Source organism: Ptychodera flava, assembly GCF_041260155.1.
Source record: "Ptychodera flava strain L36383 chromosome 3 unlocalized genomic scaffold, AS_Pfla_20210202 Scaffold_27__1_contigs__length_13241970_pilon, whole genome shotgun sequence".
Taxonomy (NCBI): Eukaryota; Metazoa; Hemichordata; class Enteropneusta; family Ptychoderidae; genus Ptychodera; species Ptychodera flava.
Window position 1 is genome coordinate 11,482,628 of NW_027248281.1, and position 22,049 is coordinate 11,504,676.

Here is a 22,049-nt window from a genome sequence, read left to right on the forward strand (position 1 = left end):
CGCAGTGGTACGCACAGACTTTGCGCCATGAAGTGGATATCGCCCTCACAACGTGGTTTTGTAGTTTTCTTGTTTCTTTTGTTTGTAATGGCACGTTTTTTGTTGTCAAAGTTTCAATCATTTCCTTTCATGGACATTCCATCGAGTCTACTAGCATTTTCCTTTTTACGGTGGCCAACCCTTCAGAAGTAAGGTAATGGAATATAAATATTTTTATAATATACATCAATGTTTTGGCTTCTTGAAAGACTTAATATTTCCCACGAAGAAAAAGTCTTGTGAACATTTGTTTAAGTTTAAAATACCACTCTTTGACTTTTGTATTTATTGTGAGTGACGGATTATTTATTGACAGTGAGATAGAAGTACTATTTTCAACACTCCAATTAATGGAATACATATTAAAGTAGTGGATTGATCTTTCAACTGAGTTCAGTCTGGCTTAATTTTAAAGGAGGATTTCATGAAAGATATGTGTATGCTCATGATGTTATATCATCATCTGAGCATGCTCTGAAGACAACGGGTAAATAAACGATTTAAGGAGACAAAGATTTGTTAATTATACAATATAATAGTAATTGGTTACAATTTTAGCCATAAATACCACTTATGTCCCCGCTATTGTTGGGATATTCATGATTACGTGTTATGTCCAAATACTTTCTATTCATACAGTTTACAACGATACTTACAACCTAACCGGAGAAGAAGTTTTTGCTAAATTGTGACTCTGCTGCAATATAGTGTTCTTAACCTAGGTATCTGAACGGAGATTCGACCAAAGTTATGAAAGAATGTCTAAGAGGTGGTGGATGGAAATGTGAACATGGCACATAAGATATCAGCAGATGGGCTATTACAATGTCTCACGGCCACTGCTTCTTTGTGCTTCATTCTGTAAATCAAATTGCGCAAGACGTAGCATCAAGTATCACATTTAACTCATTACATCTCTACATTACATTACATTATATATGTTCTCTCTCTGCATTACAGAGAGAGACAGACAGAGAGAGAGAAACAGAGAGAGACAGAGGAAAACAGGCAGACAGAGAAAAACAGGCGATAGAACATGTGACGGGCGAACATTTGTAACACACTGAAAGGGCAGGTCCTATGTTCGCAGTTCTCTTGACAAATAAAATTTAATTTACCCATTTTCTTGCATCAAGAAACACAAAACTGGCCCGAATGTACGTTAAGACCATCTAACTAATATATTTAGTAGGTATTTCATCCATTATTAATACTGACCTAGGTGTCGTCTTATCGATGTATACTGTGTATTCAACTTCCCGTTTTAACAATTGAATTTTTTCAGTGTGTGCATACAAACTGATTGTAAAGAGCCCTTCTAAAGGGGTAAGCCCAATTCAGGATTCACGATTCAAGGTTCACTATTCACAATTCACGTTCTGCAGTTTTGACCTCGATTTTACTACCGGGCCTATAAATCAGAAACCACGTTGAAAATTGGGAAGAGTCACTTTTTCCTTAATGCACTCACATCACATCACATCACATCACATCACATCACAACACATCACATCACATCACATCACAGCATATTATGGGGGATGTTCATTAGCGAGGTTTTGAGGGAAATTGCGTCGATCGAATCCACCTCATTAACGTATACAGTGCCAATTTTAATGACAAACTTTGTCCTTTTGCATTGATGAGTTGTACTTTGGATGTTTTGGAATTACTACACTGACCTTTAGCCTTTATACGTTCCAACAAGTAAGATATTTTGTTGACAATTTTGCTTTCTAGCAAAAATGTTAAAATAACGCTTTCATTTTCCTCGAAATTAATTATGTACTTTGCTTGGAAGATCTAAGTCAAATCTTATGAACTGAAATCAAAGAAATGGCATTGTCTATGATAAATGGATAGCATAAGGAAAGTACGCGTGGAGTATTAATGTACCAATCATTTTTTAACTTGATCATATCCTAATCAGTTCTGTTCAATAAAGTCTGAACACAATTATTCTTCGTTCTTGTGTAACCTTTGCTCATCAGGATGATTTGATTTCTGTCTCTCTCTCTCTCTCTCTCTCTGTCTCTGTCCTGTCTCTCTGTGTCTCTCTCTCTCTCTTCTTCTCTCTCTCTCTCTCTCTCTCTCTCTCTCTCTCTCGTTGGTTGAAGTATATTTAATAAGGTTGAAATTGACTGTTGCTGTCCACTTTGCAATCAAACTAGGACGGAAAAATAACGCAGTGTAGGTATATTGATTGACACTGGAGTTTATTTCCTGCCATGGAGCGGACGATGAATTCGCAGTCAAGTCAATATCGCCCTCACGACGTACTAGTCTGGTCCCTGACCCATTTCTACCGCTGGCTGCGCTGCTTACGAAATTGGGTCAGGTATGGGCTACGTGTGGACCGCCATTTTAGTCAGAATTTTGACTGCATATCAATAATGAGCACAGTCATGCACAGGATCATGTGATCAGCCCATCTGTATTGTGTCAAGCTTGAAAATATGACGACGAAACATCGATCGTTGAAGTTATTTGCACGACTTCACTTTGAAGTCTTCGACTTTGGTGAAATGACGATTATCGTCTATTTTTTTCTCAGACATGATTAACTATTCCTTCTTTCACATGTACGGCAGTGACTCAAAAATGAGCGATTTTTTTTGTTTTTCATTCAATGCTTGGTTCGGGAAACCATTGAGGTAAAATTACTCCATGGGCATACGAAATCTGGCATACGAAATCTAAATGCGAAGGCAACTCCAAGTTGGAAATAAATTCAATGCAATCACTGCTCTCATACTACTGACTAATGAAAGCAATGCTTACAATAGCCCATACCTGACCCTATTTTCGTTAGCAGTGCAGCCAGCGGTAGAAATTGGTAAGGGGGCCAGATTATTTTCCTAAAAGAATACAAGACAGCACTATGTTGATTATCAAAGTTTTCAAACATTCCCTTTCATTGCATTCCATTGTGTTTAATAGTATTTCTCTTTCACAGTGGTCCAACCTCCAAACAATAAAGTGTTGCAGTGTAAACATTTTGTATAATTTATGTGAATGTTTCAGCTTCTCGAAAGACTATATAGTGACCAAGAGGGAAAAGTCTAATGTCCGGTGAACATGAGTTTTAGTTTATAATGTAATTTTTGACTAATATTTTTATTGTGAGTGAAGGGTTATTATAAGTTAGCGAGATAGAAGTGTTATTTGCCATCATGTCATCCCTGACAATGTGCAAATCGTGGATTACATACCTTAGCAGTGGGAAGATGTTGTAATTTAGTTTGCTGTCTTCTGAAGGAGTAGCGCATGAAAAATATGCAGTTGCATATGACGTCATGTCATCATCTGATTAAACTCCAAGGGCAACAGAAATACAATTGGAAACAATTGAAAAACTTGTCTCAAATGTAATAACATTGTGCTCCTTTACAATTTTAGCCGTACAACTTATGTCCCCGAAACTTTTGGACTATCCATGATTACGTGTCATGTCCGAATACTTTCTAGTCTTGTAGTTTACAACAACACCAACAAACTAACTAGAGAATATGTTTTAATAATTTCGTAATTCTGTTACAACTTAAGTAATGTAGTGTAAATAAGCTGGGAAAACGAAATATATTTAACCCATGTCATGAAAGAATGTATAAGACATGGAGGATGGAAATGTGTACAAGACACATACAGTTGCATCAGATGGTCTACTACAATTTTTCCCAGCGTCCCTATCTTTGTCTCTCCCTGCGGACAGAGACAAAGACATAAAACATGTGTCGGGCGAATAATTGTAAGGCACTCAAAGGCAGTTCCTATATTCGAAGTTGTCTTGACAAATATAATGTCATGCAGGCCTACCCGTCCTGCTCTTGCACTTCTAGGAAGTGAAACTGCTCTGGAGTCATTTAAATGTCACATGCAACTAGACCGAATGTACTTACGAACCTCTGCAGAATATAACAACTTGGTATTTCATTCCATCAATTATACTCACCCTGGTGTAGTCTTATCAAGGTGCACTGTGTATTAAACTTCCCGTTTTAACACAGTATCTATTTATCATTGTTTGCAGAATAGAGGATGAAAAGAGACTTTAATGTCTGTCGTGAAGCTGAATTTCCGTATCACTCTACTTCTGACGTCAGAAGTAGGGTGATACAGTCTGTAAGATCTGATGTTTTTCTACAGCTTCGTTATCGCTTTGATGAACATTTAGTGAGTTCGGCAGAATTTTTGTGACATTGCAATACATATTTAATTATGAAAATCTACATATACGGATAACTATGAAAGTGGCCTTTTCTCCATTTCTTAATTTCGCAAAAACGTCGGCACTCTCGTCTGCCACTACAAGTACCAGCTCGTCAAGCAAGCCATAAATCGGTGTTGAAAAATTTATTACTGAATAGTAAGAATCGAATATACTAAAATCTAAAAATAATGCTGTCAAGAAACTGAAAAAAAGTTTCGCATCGACAAAGGAATTGATTGACACACAGTCCCTCCACCAAGGAGGGGGGGAGGGACCGTGATTGACATTACACTTCAGGGAGACACTTTGTCAGGGAGGTACAGGAAGAAAGTTTACAGGTGCTACGTAGATTACTGCAGTGACACGAGTCTGTAATGTCGATTACGAGACTTGAACCGCGGCCTGAACCAGGTCAAGGCGAAGTGCATTCACTTAAGTTGGAAACAAGCGATAGCCGGCTACAATAAACATTAAATGACGAATATTTCATGTTTTTTGTTCTGCTTTGTTTAATGTTATAGTTTATTGATTTTGTTCCATTCATAATTACGGCAAGGCTCAAGTGAGCCCTCCCCCCATTTCAAAGAGTTTTGAAGTGTTATGAACACTATAAATCTAGCGATTTTCACACTGCATCGTACCTTACGCCTTTTAATTTTCGCTTGTGCGCTCACCTTTCATAGATAACAAGCAACAATGTGATGTACAAACGGCGACTGTGTGCACAACATCCAGATTTCTAAGCATTTTCCGACGGTATCACTTTACCCTCACATAAATACTGCGTCTTAACAATATAAGGCCATCGTCTTTTTACCTCTCCTCAAAGGTGACAACTATATCCATTTGAATTTTGCGGGAATATCCGACGGAGAAAAAACGTTTGGAAATATTACTGCAGCACTCTGACAAATAGTTTTGTATTCTGATTTCAAATTATTGAGTCTATGTATGTGATAAAGATACAATCTCGTAGTATTCCTAGCGAGTGTGACGTCAGTGAAGCCTCGGGTTTCCCCCAACATAGCTGTACCCCTCCTCGCCTGTATACTGCCGCTGTGTTGGGGAAACCCGAGTCTTCGATGACGTCACCCTCGTTCGGAATGCTTGAATGGATGAATATGCATACATACATACATACATACATACATACATACATACATACATACATACATACATACATACATACATACATACATACATAATATATATATATATAATATATATATATATATATATATATATATATATATATATATATATATATATATAGACACACACACAAAGGTATCATCCACACAAAAATGTAGGCGAGACAAAGTGGCGAGGAATGCGCACGTGTAGATGCTGCATTTGAAGGGAACGCAGTGGCAGTATGTCAACAAAGCTCTTGTTTGTTTGTTAATTATTAACCATAAAGAGATACAAAGCTTCCACAGTAACGTTGTGATTACGTACGGTCCGATGGTAAGAGCAGAGTAAACAGATCTGATTTAACTGCCATGGTTTATCCACTCTGACGGTATTTCCAGCGTCCTATCGTAATTTGCATATGAAATGACAAAAAGTTTTGAAGACTGTTCTGTTTCGGGATCCTGATTTAAAAATAGTGAAGTTCCACACAAAAATATCAGATGCATTCATCGCAAGGTGACGACAGGTAGCAGAGACTTGGCCATCAGCGCAAGTTTGTACACCACTACAGTGACAAGGCGTGTCTGTCTGCAATGATGGTGAATTACAAGATGAATTGGAGTCTATTGCTGATGGTGACCGGTAAGTTGCAATGCCAAACTCAATAGGAGCGGTTACATTTTGTTCACGAATCCTTTTGTAAACTCTGCGCCAGTTCGACAAAACGCTAAACTAACTGACCCCTGGCCCATTCAGAAAAGTATGTAAAGGAGGCCATCTGTGAGGTTTTTAGTGTCGTAGTAAATTGTGTACTCCGTTTTTCACTGCAACTTTTCAAATTTAAATGTAACTTAACGATAAACATCACAAACACAGGGCTCCCCAGATCTTTTAGTTAATTTTAATGATGGCATCACCATTTGTATAACTCATCGCAAGTTCTTCTTCAAGTTGTTCATGTACACTAAATTTGCATAGCTGTTCCCTTCATTATTTTGACATGCTTTTATGACATCTACCAAATTTAAATGACTAGAATATCAACCCCGGTAGAAAAAAGTGCAGGCCCTGTTACACAAAAATGTATAATTATCAGATTCTGAAACTGATTTCCTATGATTACTAGAATTTATTTATGGTACATCCTTTATGTGATAACTGAAAGAGTTCGATTATTAAATGCACGAATGCGTGTACAGCCAAGCTTAATACTTGTACTCTGACAAGGATATACGTCCTTGAAAGGTATGATGATTCGAAGATTCTCGAATGGTTACTATATATTCAACTGCGACATGGCCCTTGTGACTAATTTCGCCCCACTATGCACGGAAAGGTATTTCTCATAGCAAAAATCACTCTGAGAGCCGCATTATCGTCACCGTAGCATTTAACAACACCTACAGACAGCAGCAGAGTGTGTCGGCAGCTTGTTTACATTTTCATAGTGACTTGACCCATTCACACTTTGAACCGAGCACTGACTGAATACCACTACACTAGAGTCGCTTGTAGCTTTTTATAGACTAGTGAAAAACCCAGATCTTTTCATTCCGGCTACGCTACGCGTGTGAGGCAATCAATCACTGACTTAGGTAAACAGTGGCTTGGTGCTTGTAAACACTATGCGCTGTGGAAACGGGAAGTCAATTGCCATGCTAGATTTCGACGTAAATGTCGGAAGTCAATGCCACATTAATTGAAAACATCGCCAATGCAATAGTGAAAATCATAAAATTTAAATTTAGCAATAGTTTGTATGTATTTATGCAGCTTTTAGACGAAGGAAAGGCAATCCCTACAATCCTGCGCTAGATTGTGAAAATTATTTTTATGTCATTACTACAATCGGAGTGCACCGTTATGTCTTTGTGACCACTTTGTATTTTATCCTATGAACTTTCACCCACACGACCACTGAGTCACAAAACCCCAGGGAAACAGAATGTAGCGTGCGTTAACCTGAGGAAATTTTCATGTAAGAAAGCTATGGATTCCTTGACCGATCGGAGAGGCAAGTAGTAAAGGGTAACAAATAACACTAAAAGTCTTCATCTCACACTTTGTGATAGTATATATGCACACTCGATGCTAATAAAATTTCATACTCTAACCCATGAGAATATTTGCAAGGTGAAAACGGCAAAGTCTGTTAACCTGGAAACCAGGCACTTACTTTCAGGTATCGCTCGGGGGCATTTTGCGAATGGTGTACAAAGAATTTATGCATAAGGTATAATAGAGACGGCATTCAATGCTTCCTATATACCCTCTTTGTTCATCGGACCATCAGAGTCTGCGACTGGCAAACACGGCCTACTATGAATTCTGATACGTTGCACGTTCAGTGCTCCATTTTGCATCTGTGACGATGACGTGGTCGTGCAAAAATGAGAATCACAAAAAAATGAACGATTTCTCAAAGAAATGAAAAGTCGTTTCTTGTAGATGTTAGACAGTCTGATTGCACAAAAAGTTGACAGTCGCACTGGGCGTCAAGAAAAATTATTTTGAGTGACTTCCATAATTCCTTATTTTGTGCTAAAATGATGGCCATTGAATCCGTGACAAATTACGTCCACTCCTTCTGATGTCGTGATTCTTGATATATCATATTCTAAAACACTTGTTTTGACATTTTCGATTTGAAATGTTGATGATCTGAGTCGTGACAATGCCCCAGTCCTCAAACGTTCACAGTGAATAAAACAGAAGGCAGATGCACGACATCCTTCTTTTTATATATATCAATACAACGGCACCAGTCTTTAAATCAAATAAGTCAAAACGTCTTTTTAGCGTGACCAATCACGTCCAGGTGATGTGTCATCTTTCAGCTGTTCTGGGCTATCATCGTGCCAACTATATCATTGGGCACATTGCTTTTATTCCTTCTGGCCTATACAAATTTAATATTCGATAAGGTACCCTTCTTGCATGTGAGTTTGACCCTGGTTTGACCCAGAGTTTGACCCAAAGCGCCCTCTATCGTTAATTTGATGGAAACGGGGCAGAATACATGGCAATCATGTTGCTAAAAAGGCTTTGCTACAGCACCAACTTTAATCTTTCATTTTTTCAAATTGTTAAAGATGTCATATATATACAAATTATTTTATGAACGTCACATTACGACCATCAAGATTTTAAAAAAACTAAAATTTCGCTAGTTATAAAATGTACCAGTCAAGCTCGAGCACGGTAATGAGATCACCCAGCACGGGCGGCCGGTCGCAGCTGCAGCTGTTGACAGGCTTTCATTGGAGCACCAACGTACTCGTGTGCGGGATACAGGGTAGCTGTACGTATCCACGGAGTTGTTGTGCGGTCGATGTTAGTTTCCAGTTTTTATATGCTTGCTAGCTACCAGAATGCGAAAACAGCGAAAGAAAACACTCATAAACGAAACAGCACTGCTAAACAAATGTCAGTACGACGGGTGTGTACTGAGAAGGGTACGGCCGCATTTAACGTAGCTCTGCATGGCTGTGTGTTACGGCGTTATACGGCCTCCCACCATAGCCCGGCTGACTGCCATAGACAAAATCGCTGGTAGCACCTCGGAAATACGGCCCGCAGTTTCTCCGCCGAAACAGCCGATTTTGAATCCAAAACTTGCATTGATCTACTTTTTCGAGCACACCCACCTCGCTTAGGTACATGATGTGCTTAGCTGCGCTTGTAAATTTACGCAGAGCCCAATTTTCTCTCTAGGCCTATATGCGGGGGAAGCGTTCGTAATTAGTGTGACCAGTTTTTTTGCAGTTCACTGCTGTGGCTTCGCTATCTGTAACTGAAAATGGTTGTAATCTAATTCAACCCATGAGCAGTCGGGCGAAAACCAGCGCTGCAAACAACATGAACAAAAGAGCATCGCGATATCGAACTTCTAAAGTCGACGTTCATCGAGGAGTGCAACCAGAGAAAATTATAAAATATGAAACAAATCTGATGAGAAAAAAGAAAAATATTTACAGGATAGAAAATATTCATCGTCGATAGTAAATAGCCGAGTGGTTGTTAGAAATAATGTTAATTATAGACTGTTACATCGCGATGTTCCTTTGTTTGCAAGGCTGGTTTTCGCGCGAGCTTTGCCAGATCTTTAAGGTTGCGAAATCTCCGATATATATCGAAAAGTATTTACCGCGATTTGAAAAATCTGTAGTATCGTCCGTTTTTCGAATTTGGGGTCGAACTGAGGAAGTCGTGCTTGCTCAGATCTGTAAAGTAATGAAATCTTCGATACCCGCGATATGGACAATCCAGTTATGAGTATCGTCTATCGCTGTAAATAATGTATTTCGTGGAAGACCAGCCAAAACTCCCGATGATGTCCGATCGGTCCTCTGTCCAAGTCCCGATCGTCAAGTAATTTTTTTTAAAGCCTACATGTCAAGAATGTATTTCAAGGCCTTCCCGGAAACTCACGATGTTATCCGATCGGTCCTTTCAACGAAGTCCCGCTAGTAATTATGTGTATGGAGTTTCGTGTGGACATTTAATGAAAAAATGCTTTAAATGTAAAAATGTATTTCTTGCATGAATAAATTTAATAATGTAAAACATGCAGGATTCTTGACTACCGGCCATGGATGCTATTTTTGAACTAAGAGTCGGACAGAGGTAGTCGGGTGGTCAGATCTGTTAGGGAGCATTCGTTTTTTACAGGGAGGGGGTCGATGGAAATCAGGGGGGTGACTTTTACGAAACCGTTTTTAAGGGGGGGTCAAATTTTGCAATCAATGATTGGAAGGGGGTCAAATTTTACAAAGGTTTGTATGGAGTTATGGAAAAAATTTGACTTTTGAATTTCACAGAAATGTTACTTGGTCCTTCATACAAAATCTATGAGTAGTCTATGAGAAGCTATGAATAATTTTCTTTAAATACAAAACTAGCTAAATCTGTGTTTTCATAGACTCTTGATTATTGACATTAACGTTCTTGATTAGACTAGGGCGATTACAAGTTCATGTGTGTGCAAGAAATTTGATTTTGGAACGTCACCAAAAATGTTGATTCTCTTTAAATTGTGGTATGTGAGAAAATTTTGAATATATTTTTTACAATTATACAAAAGTAGCTATTAAAATCAGTGTTTTAAAAAAATTGACAATTGATATAAATGTACGTGACGAGAATATTATATTTAAAGGAGCAGATCTGAAAAACCAATATGACAATTTAACCCAGTGATTATTTGTAAAGTTCAAAAAGGATTCTTTGAAAGGTCAAAGGTCAAATGGGAAATTATAATTCAATTAAGATATTATTGATACGGACTGTGACATCTGGGGGATGGTCGCTGTTTTTTGTGCATGAAAATTCAAGGGGTGGGTAGCTCTTTTTCTTGCAAACACTTTTGAAGGGCCTAATTTTTTCAGCCCAGGGCCATAGGGTGCGAAGGTTTAATGAATCAAATCTGATGATTTTTTGAGGGGTCACATTTTACAATTGATGAATTGAGGGGGGGGGGGTTTAATTTTAGAAATTTGATTTGGAGGGGGTAACTTACATTTTCATTTGTCCCTCAAATTCCACCGACCCCTCCCCGTAAAAACGAATGCTCCCTTAGGTGGTTAAATCTCCGATATACATTGGATATTTACCCACGATTTGACAAAGTATCGTCTAGTATCAGAGTTAAAGTCCGAAATCGCCTATATTTATCGGGTTAATATTGGTGATTTTGAAGACTAGGCGTGCCGAGACACAGTGCAAGGAAATCTAGTGTGATCGTCTGGTATCGATATTAAGAGTCTCGGAATTGCCGATATTTATAGGGTAAATATCAGCTATTTCTCAGCGTGCCAAGAAACGATAGGCAAAAAGTCGTTCTAGGCTGAGGTGTAGTCCCGAAATTGCCCATATTTATCGGTTTATATCGGCGATTTTGCAGACCTTTGAAAGGTGCAGAACATAACTTAGTATCTTGACAGTTTTTAACATTTTCTGCCCTATTACCTCCGACTCGCCGGACTTTCTTTAGCCACTGTCTTCGAAGGAGCTGCTCTGTGGGAAAACGGTAAAAACTAACACCGTTTTTGTTCTTCCTTTAGTCGTTTTTGCACCCAACTGCACTTAATTCATTTTTCATTCTACTGAGCATTAAAAAGTTGTAACATGCAGAACTATACTAGACAGTCATAGACTCCAATGCTACGGTAAGCTGTCACACACGATAAAAATTACAAACGACCTCAAAAGAGGGATAAAACTGCAGCAAGTGAAAAATAATACAGTAAAAAATTAGGCCGACCAGCGAGAGATAATAATACTTGCTAAAACGCAGAGGATAAAAACTGCAACAAGTTAAAACAAATGCAGTAAAATACTGACCGACCAGCGGGAAGTAAAACACTTGCAAAGCACAGAGAATAAAAACGCAGACGTTTCGGGTGCGACCCTTCGTCAGTGTCGCACTCGAAACCTCTGCGTTTTTATTCTCTGTGCTTTGCAATTGTTTTATTTCCCGCTGGTCGGTCAGTATTTTACTGCATTTGTTTTAACTTGTTGCAGTTTTTATCCTCTGTTTTTTACTATCACACACGCTCATGTATCGCCGATGACGTCACGCACGCTCCTCCCATGAGCCCTTTCGCGCCCATGGGATTTCGAGTTTATTTTCGTAAATGTCGTCTACTTCAAAGTCTCCTTCGTCGCGCTGCAGTCGCTGGCGGGTGCAAACATGTGGCAAATTTGATCTGCATTTTATTCAAGGTGGATTTTACAGGGGATAAATGGTGACACTCCCTAGACTTAGGTTTCCCTACAACAGCGCGGAGAATTTCCGACATCGGGGAGATTACACAGCACGGAGATAAATTTCCCACAGCGCGGAGATTTTTACACAGTGCGAAGATATTGACACAGCGCGGAGAATTGTCGTTTTCGTCCACGGTACAAGAAACATTAAACAATCTCAATCTCTAGCGAAACCTTTTTAGCAATGATGATTCTGCCCCGTTTCCATCAAACTAACGATAGAGGGCGCTGTGGGTCAAAGTCTGGGTCAAACCAGGGTCAAACTCACATGCAAGAAGTGTACCTTATCGAATATTAAATTTGTATAGGCCAGAAGGAATAAAAGCAATGTGCCCAATGATATAGTTGGCACGATGATAGCCAAGAACAGCTGAAAGATGACACATCACCTGGACGTGATTGGTCACGCTAAAAAGACGTTTTGACTTATTTGATTTAAAGACTGGTGCCGTTGTATTGATATATATAAAAAGAAGGATGTCGTGCATCTGCCTTCTGTTTTATTCACTGTGAACGTTTGAGGACTGGGGCATTGTCACGACTTAGATCATCGAAATTTCAAATCGAAAATGTCAAAACAAGTGTTTTAGAATATGATATATCAAGAATCACGACATCAGAAGGAGTGGACGTAATTTGTCACGGATTCATTGCATCTTACATGAATACAATACGTAAATTTAATTGACTCCCCCCAAAAAAACAGGAAGCGAAACAAGCCACGATATGATGGATTTGCAACTTTGCCAATTGTTGCATTGTAACTGCATATATTGATAACGAATTGATATCGTGTCGACCTAACTACTAGATTTGAAGCTAGGACACCGCACAATTGTCAATTAGGTGAAGTGTTATTGTGATTGATTAATCCAGTGACTTTGCATTTGAACCTGACATGAACATATAATCAGTAAATTATAAACAAACACAATAAAATTGTAGGGAGGACCTAGTGATAAACAAAAAATGACTCAACTAATTCTAATTTTCTATATTATTAAGGCTTTCAGTCGGTAGAAAATGGTCAGTGAATACTTCAGTAACTTTTCTTCACTGTCCAAACAAATGCCTTTATGAAATAAATGATCTTTCATTGCGTCATGCAATGCTTCAAAACAAGGGAATATTTCGTCTAACGTCAAGATATGACATTATCGCTGTTTAGTTACACTTAGCTAGCTTGATTTGTGAAATGTCTTGGATATGAGATATCGCCCAACTGTTAAAGAAGTGTTCTAAAAATTAACATGGAGTATGTCGTGATGCGGTGATTTAACTTTGTCATGGTGAATATCCATATGTACTTCGATTACCTGGTTCATGGAGAGCTTATCACCTTCCTACCCGTATTTTATGTCAACTAGGTATCCTCACCACGGTCAGTGCTTCAAGCTACCAACCGAAAGTGGATCAAACTGCGACAGTTCAAGTTGGAAATGATGCAGTCCTTCACTGTCCCCATGAAAAGCCGGCATTTAACTACCAGAGTATGACAGCCACATGGAACAAATGGAAAGAGGACAATGGTTGGTTCACTGTAGCGTCTGCCTCTAATACAGTGTCTACCACCGACCCAGAGCGTTATACCATCACCAGTCAATATTCACTTGTCATACGTAGTGTGCAGCCAGCTGACGAGTGCCTGTACAAATGCATCGTGAATTACAAGCTGACTGAAGCAACCAGCCACAACCATCCATACCATACACAAGTAACGTTTGTCAAACTTTACGTTACAGGTAAGTAAACAGCTGCATTGCCTTCTTCGTAGCTATGTTTACAGGAACTATTCACCGTAACCTGGGATTGACCAACTCGAAAAAATTACAATACAATTGTATACCGGTATTGCCATGCACTTTATCTCTCCAAAAAAGTAATAAGCAAAGTATCGTCATTTGCCCATTTGGGTAGAAAGTAGGATGAATAACCATTGGCAAAATCGCAAAAAAATTCAAACATTGAGAATACAGTTTTACCTAATTAACCAACTCAGTTAAAGTATTGCATTCTTCAATGTGTAGCCTTCAGCAATTCAATTCTCAGAAATAGTTCCAAGTAGTATCACATGCTTTCTCCCTCGCATTGTAAAAGTTTTGCCGATTTCTTGTCTCGTTTATTCATCTAACTATTCACCATTGTGTATGACCAATAGCAAGAGGACATTATAGATTCATCAATGCCAGAATTGTCGCCTGATTCAGATGAATATTCTCCATCCATGTTGTTGTTATTGTGGATCTCGCTATTTACTCTGTCAAAGGTTGACGCCATGCACAATCGTCAATGATTTAAACCCATATCGTAAATGATAGCTAAGTTAAGGCTACTGTCAGCCAGGGCATCCGCGTTTTACAGTAGTACAATTATGAAATTCGACATGCCTTGGGATAACAATTTAAATGCCTGTTCGTTTCTACCTTATCAGATCCGATGAATGATCTTCCTATATCCTCTAAATCAAGCTTCGGAAAGCAGTCGATTTCTACTGTGGTCAAATTTGATCCAACTGTCAAGATACAAACAGGTAAGTGAATGCCACACAGTGAAGTTTAATTTGAGTCATAGGGAAATCACTGTAAGTAACATTTCACGGGACTGTTTCATCCTTAAATTTCGTTGTCTTCGACAGCACTGCATCATCGCCATGCTTCAGGTTTATTATATAACGCACAGAAATTTCACCTCGAAAATTCACCGACCTACACAAATGCATCCTTTTGTACTCATTCCGTGAATTACAATTCATTTTGTAAAGCGAAAAAAGTACTCCCTAGTAAATGTGGGTACACGGAATTTCTTTATATTTTATGTTTACTTATATCAATACTTTGTTCCAGTTACAGACTCATTATCAGTGACGTCACGACGCAAGATGTCCCCCATGTTGTCCTCCGACGGATTCAAACAGAAGTTTCACATGAAAGGCATGATGATATTGATAGCAGCAACCTGTGTTGTCATAGTGATTCTAATTGCAGGCAGCATTTGGTGTTGGAGGCGAACATATCCAAGATATGTAAGTTCATCGCCATAGATTTGATACATTTTCCTGATCACAGGGTTCTGCAAGCATTAAATATGACGAAACACTTAGGCTTCCAATGTACAGTAAAACCTGTCTAAACTGAACCGTTCAGGGACGGAGAAAATTGTTTGGTTGGAGAGGTCACGTTTGGTTTACAGAAGTCCTTTTAACATAGAGTTCTATTGGAATGGAACTGGGAAAAGAGTTCAGTTTAAACAGGTTTCCAGTTTAGACAGGGTTCGGTTTAGACAGGTTTCACTGCATTTTATTTAGTACAGGAAATTCCGCTTTTGAGTAGTCGTTCCATTTCACTATATTTATTTAAAACATCTGCTTCATGTCAGAAAATTTGCTGTGATTTTATATTGTGATAACTAATGTAACAAAGAACACGGGAATTAATGCACATGCCTGTTTTCATTTGAGACTCGGAAGTTCAAAACATGCTTCGCTTGCTTCTTCCTGTGTTGACTTTTTTATTTTGTAACTTCCAAAGTTCGTAACCGCCGTCACTAACTCACTCACTCATACAGATAAGCCTTTTCTCTGAAAGAATTCAATTCTATTCAATTACGAATCATCGAAAGCAAATAAAAACCAGCCCTCTCTTTACCAAATAACCACAGCATGATAATTTATAGTTACTCTCAGTCAGACAACTGTAGATTCTACGATATGCTAACACTCGCTATTAGGTTTTAACCTCCTTAAACAAAATAACCAATAGACTATGTTTCTTGTTTGTTTTTGTATCGTATCATCAACTACAGGCGACGACCGCTATCACTGATGTCGAAAACCAAGCCTTTGTAAACCAACATGAAGCAGAATCCAGGCTCGGTAAATATGCCAACGACAATGAACAGGTGGGCGAAGACAAAACAACCTTTACAACGGTGATAGATGCAACCGAATGTAGTATAACATCAACACTGCTTGAGTCTAACATCATTGCCAGCCCGGAAAGTGGTTTTATCTCATCTGACCAAAATGTACATTTGATCGAGGAGTATCAGCAACGTTCTACACCGAGTTATTCAGATTTTGGGAAACATAGTGGTGGCTCGGCAGAAATGACCGAATCTAAGGAGGGCGGTATCTTAGAAGTGACCTTGCCTGCTGAAGATGATGCGACATCGACAGCGTCAAGTGGTACCACAACTAGCGAAGAATCATTGGTCGATCGCCCTCTAACATCTAGCTACGTGCATGTAGAACATGACCGTGAAGTATCGCGCTCCGATATCGTAGTAGAGGAACAGCTTGGTGAAGGTCGTTTCGGCAAAGTCTTTAAGGGATGCTTAAGACTTCCAGCCAAGAACGGACGCAAAGACGTGGCCATCAAAATACTTCCAGGTACGATTGATCAAATCCTGTTTCCCTTATTAAAGCTTTATCAGCCGATGGGACCTCGTCTTGATTAGCCTGCTATTGCTTTCAGGTAACACATATGTAGGTTTGGACTGCGTCCATCCTTTCTCTTGATTTTCATCTTGTAGATGAACAAAGATGCATTGCTTTAAACGCCTGGTTTTCGTTGTGACTCATAGGTGTATCTCTCATAACCACAATGGTACAATTTCATCTGTTTAATTCTTATCGTTGCTTGTTCTTTATATTATTTTCTGCCGGTCGATCAATTACCTACGGAAAGTTGACTTCATTACAATGAGAATGTGTTGACAATGACGAAAATAAGCTTACATGTTTGGAGAGCCGAAAAACGGACATAATCTGCATTTTATTTCTCCTTCAATTCCATTGAAATTTGTTGATGCTATTATAGAAATAAGCATTAAAATTTTATTTATCACTCATCGTAAAATGAAGTTTTTAGTTTGAGTAAAAATGATAATTATCGATAATTATTCTTAAATGAATTTTCATTAAAACAAAGATTTGACCAATCGTGACTCTTACATCAGAAGAGCATCTGGAAAAGAACGTGGATATGAATAAAAAACTTACTTATTTCAGGGAGCACTAGTGCGGTGATCTTTAGGCATATACTACCGTTCATGTTCTTCTTCTAGCTTGTATCAGTGCCGAGGAGTATAAAGACTTGATACGTGAACTGGATGTTATGAAGAAACTCAAACCACATCCAAGAGTAGTGCGGCTGCTAGCGAGTTGTACATTACCGAAGGAAGGTAAGAGACCTGTGCTTTTATATGACTCACCGAGTGCACACGAACGATATGACAACAATTGTTTAGTTCTACGATTTCAAAATGAAAACAACAACAATTTTGCAAATAATACTCTTGGAGGTCCCAATTTCATGAGGTATGGAGGCTAATTGGACCCAATGGTCTTCAGGTGTGTCTTTAACTCAAGAAGAACGATATTCTTAGATTTAGAATACGAAATTGAATTTCTCTGGCGATGTGTTTGTATAACATGATAAGTAAGTCATACATAACTAGTGCGTTGCAAGCATAATTTCTTATCGTAAGATAGGTATCGTCAATACATCAGTTGTACAATAAACCAATAATTCTATGGTAATTATTTGACATGTCCGTGTTGTATAATAACATAATACTGGGTCACATTTGAAGTTCATCCTCGATAAAATTTACCATCCTTGTTAGATTAGATAAACAGCGGGCTGTGCAGAGCATCAGAATCACATTTAAGAAGAAAACATATCTCTTTCTGCGACAGAAATATGACCAATATCAATAAGCTTATAATAAACGGAAAAAATACAAGGTCTTTTTAGTTTGACAAAGACACCTGTCAACATATGAAGCAAGGTCTATGTGTTTTTTTCAGATCCAATCTACGTCATCGTTGAGTATGTATCAAACGGATCACTGAAGAATTATCTGCGAAAGAACCGTCCAGTCAACTCTAATTCAGTTACAGGCTCTATGCAGAAAAGGAGAGCGTTGACAGACAAGGATCTGATTAAATTTGCAATTCAAGTGGCAGAGGGAATGGATTATCTTCATCAGAATAATGTAAGTAGGCATGGCAAAAACAGTCAACAGCAAAATCAGATTTGTGGACGATCAGCAATTACATGTAATGATGTAAAAGGGCGGTCGAATGACGGCATGACTACTTTAACACAATTGGTGTACCAGTTTCCAAACTATGTTCCCCACTGCCGTTCAACGTTCTATTCCAGCGACCATGTCACCATATGAAATGAAATCACTGAGTTGTGACAAAGGGTAATTTCAAATTGAAATTTATGATGTCGTAAAAACATCGGTAGAGGTGCAACTTGCTGCATTTCTAAAGCTTTGTCATTGAATACTATAGGTGACATTTTTACATTTCCCACTTGTCTAATGACTCAAACGGTTTCTCTACGTTAGTATAAAGTGACAACTTCACAGATTCAAATGCGAAACAAGACGAAATGTAAGTTTTTGAAGTGGTGTTTATTCAGATCCGTGTCACCCAATATTTGCACCCACATGGCTGACTTTCTGGTTAGGATGTATATCTAATGAAAGGCTACTCGTTTTCTTTTCAGTGCATACATCGTGATTTGGCAGCAAGAAACATACTTGTGACGAGCGACATAAATTGTAAGATTTCTGACTTTGGACTTGCTCGAAACATTGGAAACAATGAAGAATATGTGACAAAATCACAGGTGAGATTTCAAGATAACAACTGAGCAGCCAAACTTCCTCTTTTTACCATACCTCATGTTGCTTCTGGTCCCCATACAGGCTTACTCTGAGGAGTATACAGTGACCCTGTTACAAAAGAAATCATTTGCAATTCATATCTCCCGGATGAGAGCCATTCAAGTGCTGGTGAATAATTCCTAGGTTTTTTCCCAGTATTACACACCAGTACAACTGTAGCTACAGAGTATTTTAATTGGTGTTACTTATCCAGATCATGTGCACAGCTTTGTTTCGGTGTTAATAGGAATACGCTTGTTTCTGTGATTTTCTTGATCCAAATTCCTTGTACAGTGTTGATTTCAGTGTTCAACAAACTGCTGTTACGATTGTTTCTGTGGTCGTTCTCGTCAAAAAAAGTTCATGCTTGCATGGTACACCAATGATACTCAATACACGTGTTTAACTTTACATTTGTCAGGGACCGCTTCCACTTCGTTGGGAGGCACCGGAGTCGTTAACATCAAACGTGTACAACTTTAAGTCTGATGTCTGGTCTTATGGAATCTTACTTTGGGAAATCGTCACATTTGGTAAAAGGCCATATCCAGACTTGGATAGTTGTGAAGATGTTCGGAGAAAAGTGAAAAGGGGCTACACAATGCCTGTACCAGAACACTGCCACAAAGGACTGTGAGTATATAGTCATACACAGTATGTATGTATGTATGTATGTATGTATGTATGTATGTATGTATGTATGTATGTATGTATGTATGTATGTGTGTATGTGTGTGTGTACGTGTGTATTTATGTATGTCAATACACTTAAATCTGACCATCTATCTGCCCATGCGAAGCGTTTCCATACTCTTCCTCATCGTTTGGCTGTTTCGGCGAGGGGAGACACACAAACAAGCACTGAACATCGCGCTGAATATTTCTCAGTAGGCCCACTTCAATGATTACAACGAAAAAAGTATTAAGTTGCATACAAAATAGGAGTGTCGTATCTAAAGAGAAAGATAGTATCACTTTAAGATAATGACGAATTGTTTATATATATTGCAAGGGAATGGTTTTGGTGATACTATAATGTGTGTGATTTTCTTTTTGGGCGCAGGTGTAATATCATAAAGAATTGCTGGCAAAGAGATGCCCAGAAGAGACCATCATTTGCCAGGCTCGTCGCTGACCTCAAAAATAAAAGCTAGGTAAGTTCTGGTGAAATTCATTCACCAACTTTATTTTACACTTTATGATCATCATCATGATCATGATCATCATCATCATCATCATCATCATCATCGTCATCATCATCATCACCACCACCATCACCACCACCACCATCATCATCATCATCATCATCATCATCATCACCATAATCATCATCCTCATCATCACCATAACTGCCATTAGATCGAGGTTCAACTCATCGAAATATTGAACATTTTTTTAACATTGCTTAATACTTTCTATGATTTTATTACAGCAAAGCGTATCCATTGCTCCATAAAGGTTCGGGTCATCAAAGGTTTACAAGCTGCATATTGACTGCATTAACACCGTCGATTCGCACTTCAGGAAACTCGTTGTGAAGTCTGTACAATACAATGAGGAAGTTTAACAACGGATATTCGCCATTCCACGTAAATAACAACGGTCCTGGTTTCGCAGTAACAGTCCAAATAGGCCTTGTGTGCGGTGCTTTGTATTATTTCACCATACAGATGATACTTGGCGTTATATTTTGTCATAAGCTTTAAGCTTTTAGTAGCTTGTCAAATTTGTAAATATATAATATATTCGACATAAACTTTCAATAGTACTTATTAAGTTATTTTTAGGACACAACAATATTGCAGACACTTTCTTTTTTTATATTTTATGAATGTCACACACTTTATTATTATACGAATGAGGACAATAATGTTTTTCCTATTCTATTTCACAAAAAAAAATGTCATGGGTGGTATACAGTTCGCTTTTGAAATAATCAGCTGAGCAAGCATGTTGTCTAGCGACAACACAAATGACAGGGGTGCATCGTGAAATGACGTTGGGTTTACCATGTTTGGATCAAGTTGTCATCCAAAGTACCCTGGTTCATTTTAGCAGCTCGATATCAATAAAGCCCATAAGCTGTTCTCATTCAAACCGATTCTATGTGTCTATCATCTCATCACGAGGATTTTTTTACAGAGTACATATTATTTATGTAGATTAGTATGACTAGACATTTATTTGTCTTGCACGCCAGCCACACTGCCAGTTGCATTTGTGCATTACTTATTAAAATTATTCTAACCTCATGTCCGTAGTTAGATTTAAGGAGTAACAAGGTAGTAAGGACATTTGAGACAGCTATAGTGACAGTTAACACCACAACTAGATAGTGTTTCATGATGACCCTATTGTTATCTTCATTTCAGTTGTATTTGTTTCTTGAACCTAGTATATGATTTATTCATTTTGAATCATACTGTTTATTTGACCTCTTTGATGTCAAATTAAGAAGATCTAAGTAGGAGAATAGATAGCGGTGCTACATCAAATTTGACCTTTTTTCACATTTAATTATGATAATGTCACTTTGAGACCTCAATCGTCGAACTGGTGCTAAATTATGCATAATTCGGATGCGGATAAGAGATCCGGATGTATGTGACAGAGGTTTATAAATATGATTTCAACAGAATCAGTCTGAACCCTAGATGCAGAGCATCAATTCTTAAACAGGGGTACGAGAAAATGTTATCTTATATTTATATGTTGAATAAATATTTTTTAATATTTGACAATCATTCTACGTCTTTACTGAATTATCATTGTTGTCAATGTTCTGTCTTTGTGTCTCTGTTTGTCCTTCCACTCTATCTATTATCGCACATACTGCTCTACATTTGTCACTCCGGCTCTGAATCTACATCTTACTCTGACACCGTATTTCTTTGTCTGTTTTCATTCATCTGCCTGTATCTGTATCACACTCTCTATCTCTATCTGTACTTCTGTACCTTCGTTTGCATCTATTTCTCCCTCCATCCCTCCCTCTCCTCTCCTCCCCTCTCTCTCACTCTCTCTCTCACTCTCTCTCTCTTACTCTGATTTGCACTGACACACATACATTGCCGGGAGATTGTGACCTACACACAGATATCGGGACCAAAACACAAACATAATATGGCAGACCAAGAGACTGGTAGGACAAACCCAAATTGAGATGAAGAGGAAAGTTACAGAGAATTTCCTTTGACAACAAAACAGTGTAGAGCAA

At 38.4% G+C, this 22,049-nt stretch overlaps 1 protein-coding gene across 2 annotated transcripts; it reads left to right on the forward strand.

The window, feature by feature from the left end:
• Positions 1 to 5,695: 5,695 nt before the first annotated feature.
• On the forward strand, positions 5,696 to 21,576 carry LOC139126221 (fibroblast growth factor receptor 1-like). 2 transcript variants are annotated; one of them, XM_070692268.1, is made up of 11 exons: positions 5,696 to 6,025; positions 13,519 to 13,893; positions 14,583 to 14,681; positions 14,995 to 15,173; positions 15,953 to 16,538; positions 17,216 to 17,332; positions 17,961 to 18,148; positions 18,673 to 18,795; positions 19,254 to 19,465; positions 19,896 to 19,986; positions 20,265 to 21,576. In XM_070692268.1, the coding sequence occupies exons 1-10, from the start codon at positions 5,977 to 5,979 to the stop codon at positions 19,984 to 19,986; spliced, it is 2,019 nt and encodes a 672-aa protein (XP_070548369.1). In that variant the 5' UTR covers positions 5,696 to 5,976; the 3' UTR covers positions 20,265 to 21,576. The 2 variants fall into 2 exon arrangements, with proteins under 2 accessions (XP_070548369.1, XP_070548370.1); XM_070692269.1 differs by having other exon boundaries at positions 5,839 to 6,025; positions 15,001 to 15,173; positions 20,265 to 21,575.
• Positions 21,577 to 22,049: the final 473 nt, after the last annotated feature.

Excerpts from the sequence above, each read along its gene's own strand:
- LOC139126221 (XM_070692268.1), top strand. The coding sequence starts at position 5,977 with ATGATGGTGAATTACAAGATGAATTGGAGTCTATTGCTGATGGTGACC. Across the intron at positions 13,894-14,582 it reads TGTCAAACTTTACGTTACAG|ATCCGATGAATGATCTTCCT; the intron begins GTAAGTAAACAG and ends CTACCTTATCAG. Across the intron at positions 14,682-14,994 it reads AACTGTCAAGATACAAACAG|TTACAGACTCATTATCAGTG; the intron begins GTAAGTGAATGC and ends ACTTTGTTCCAG.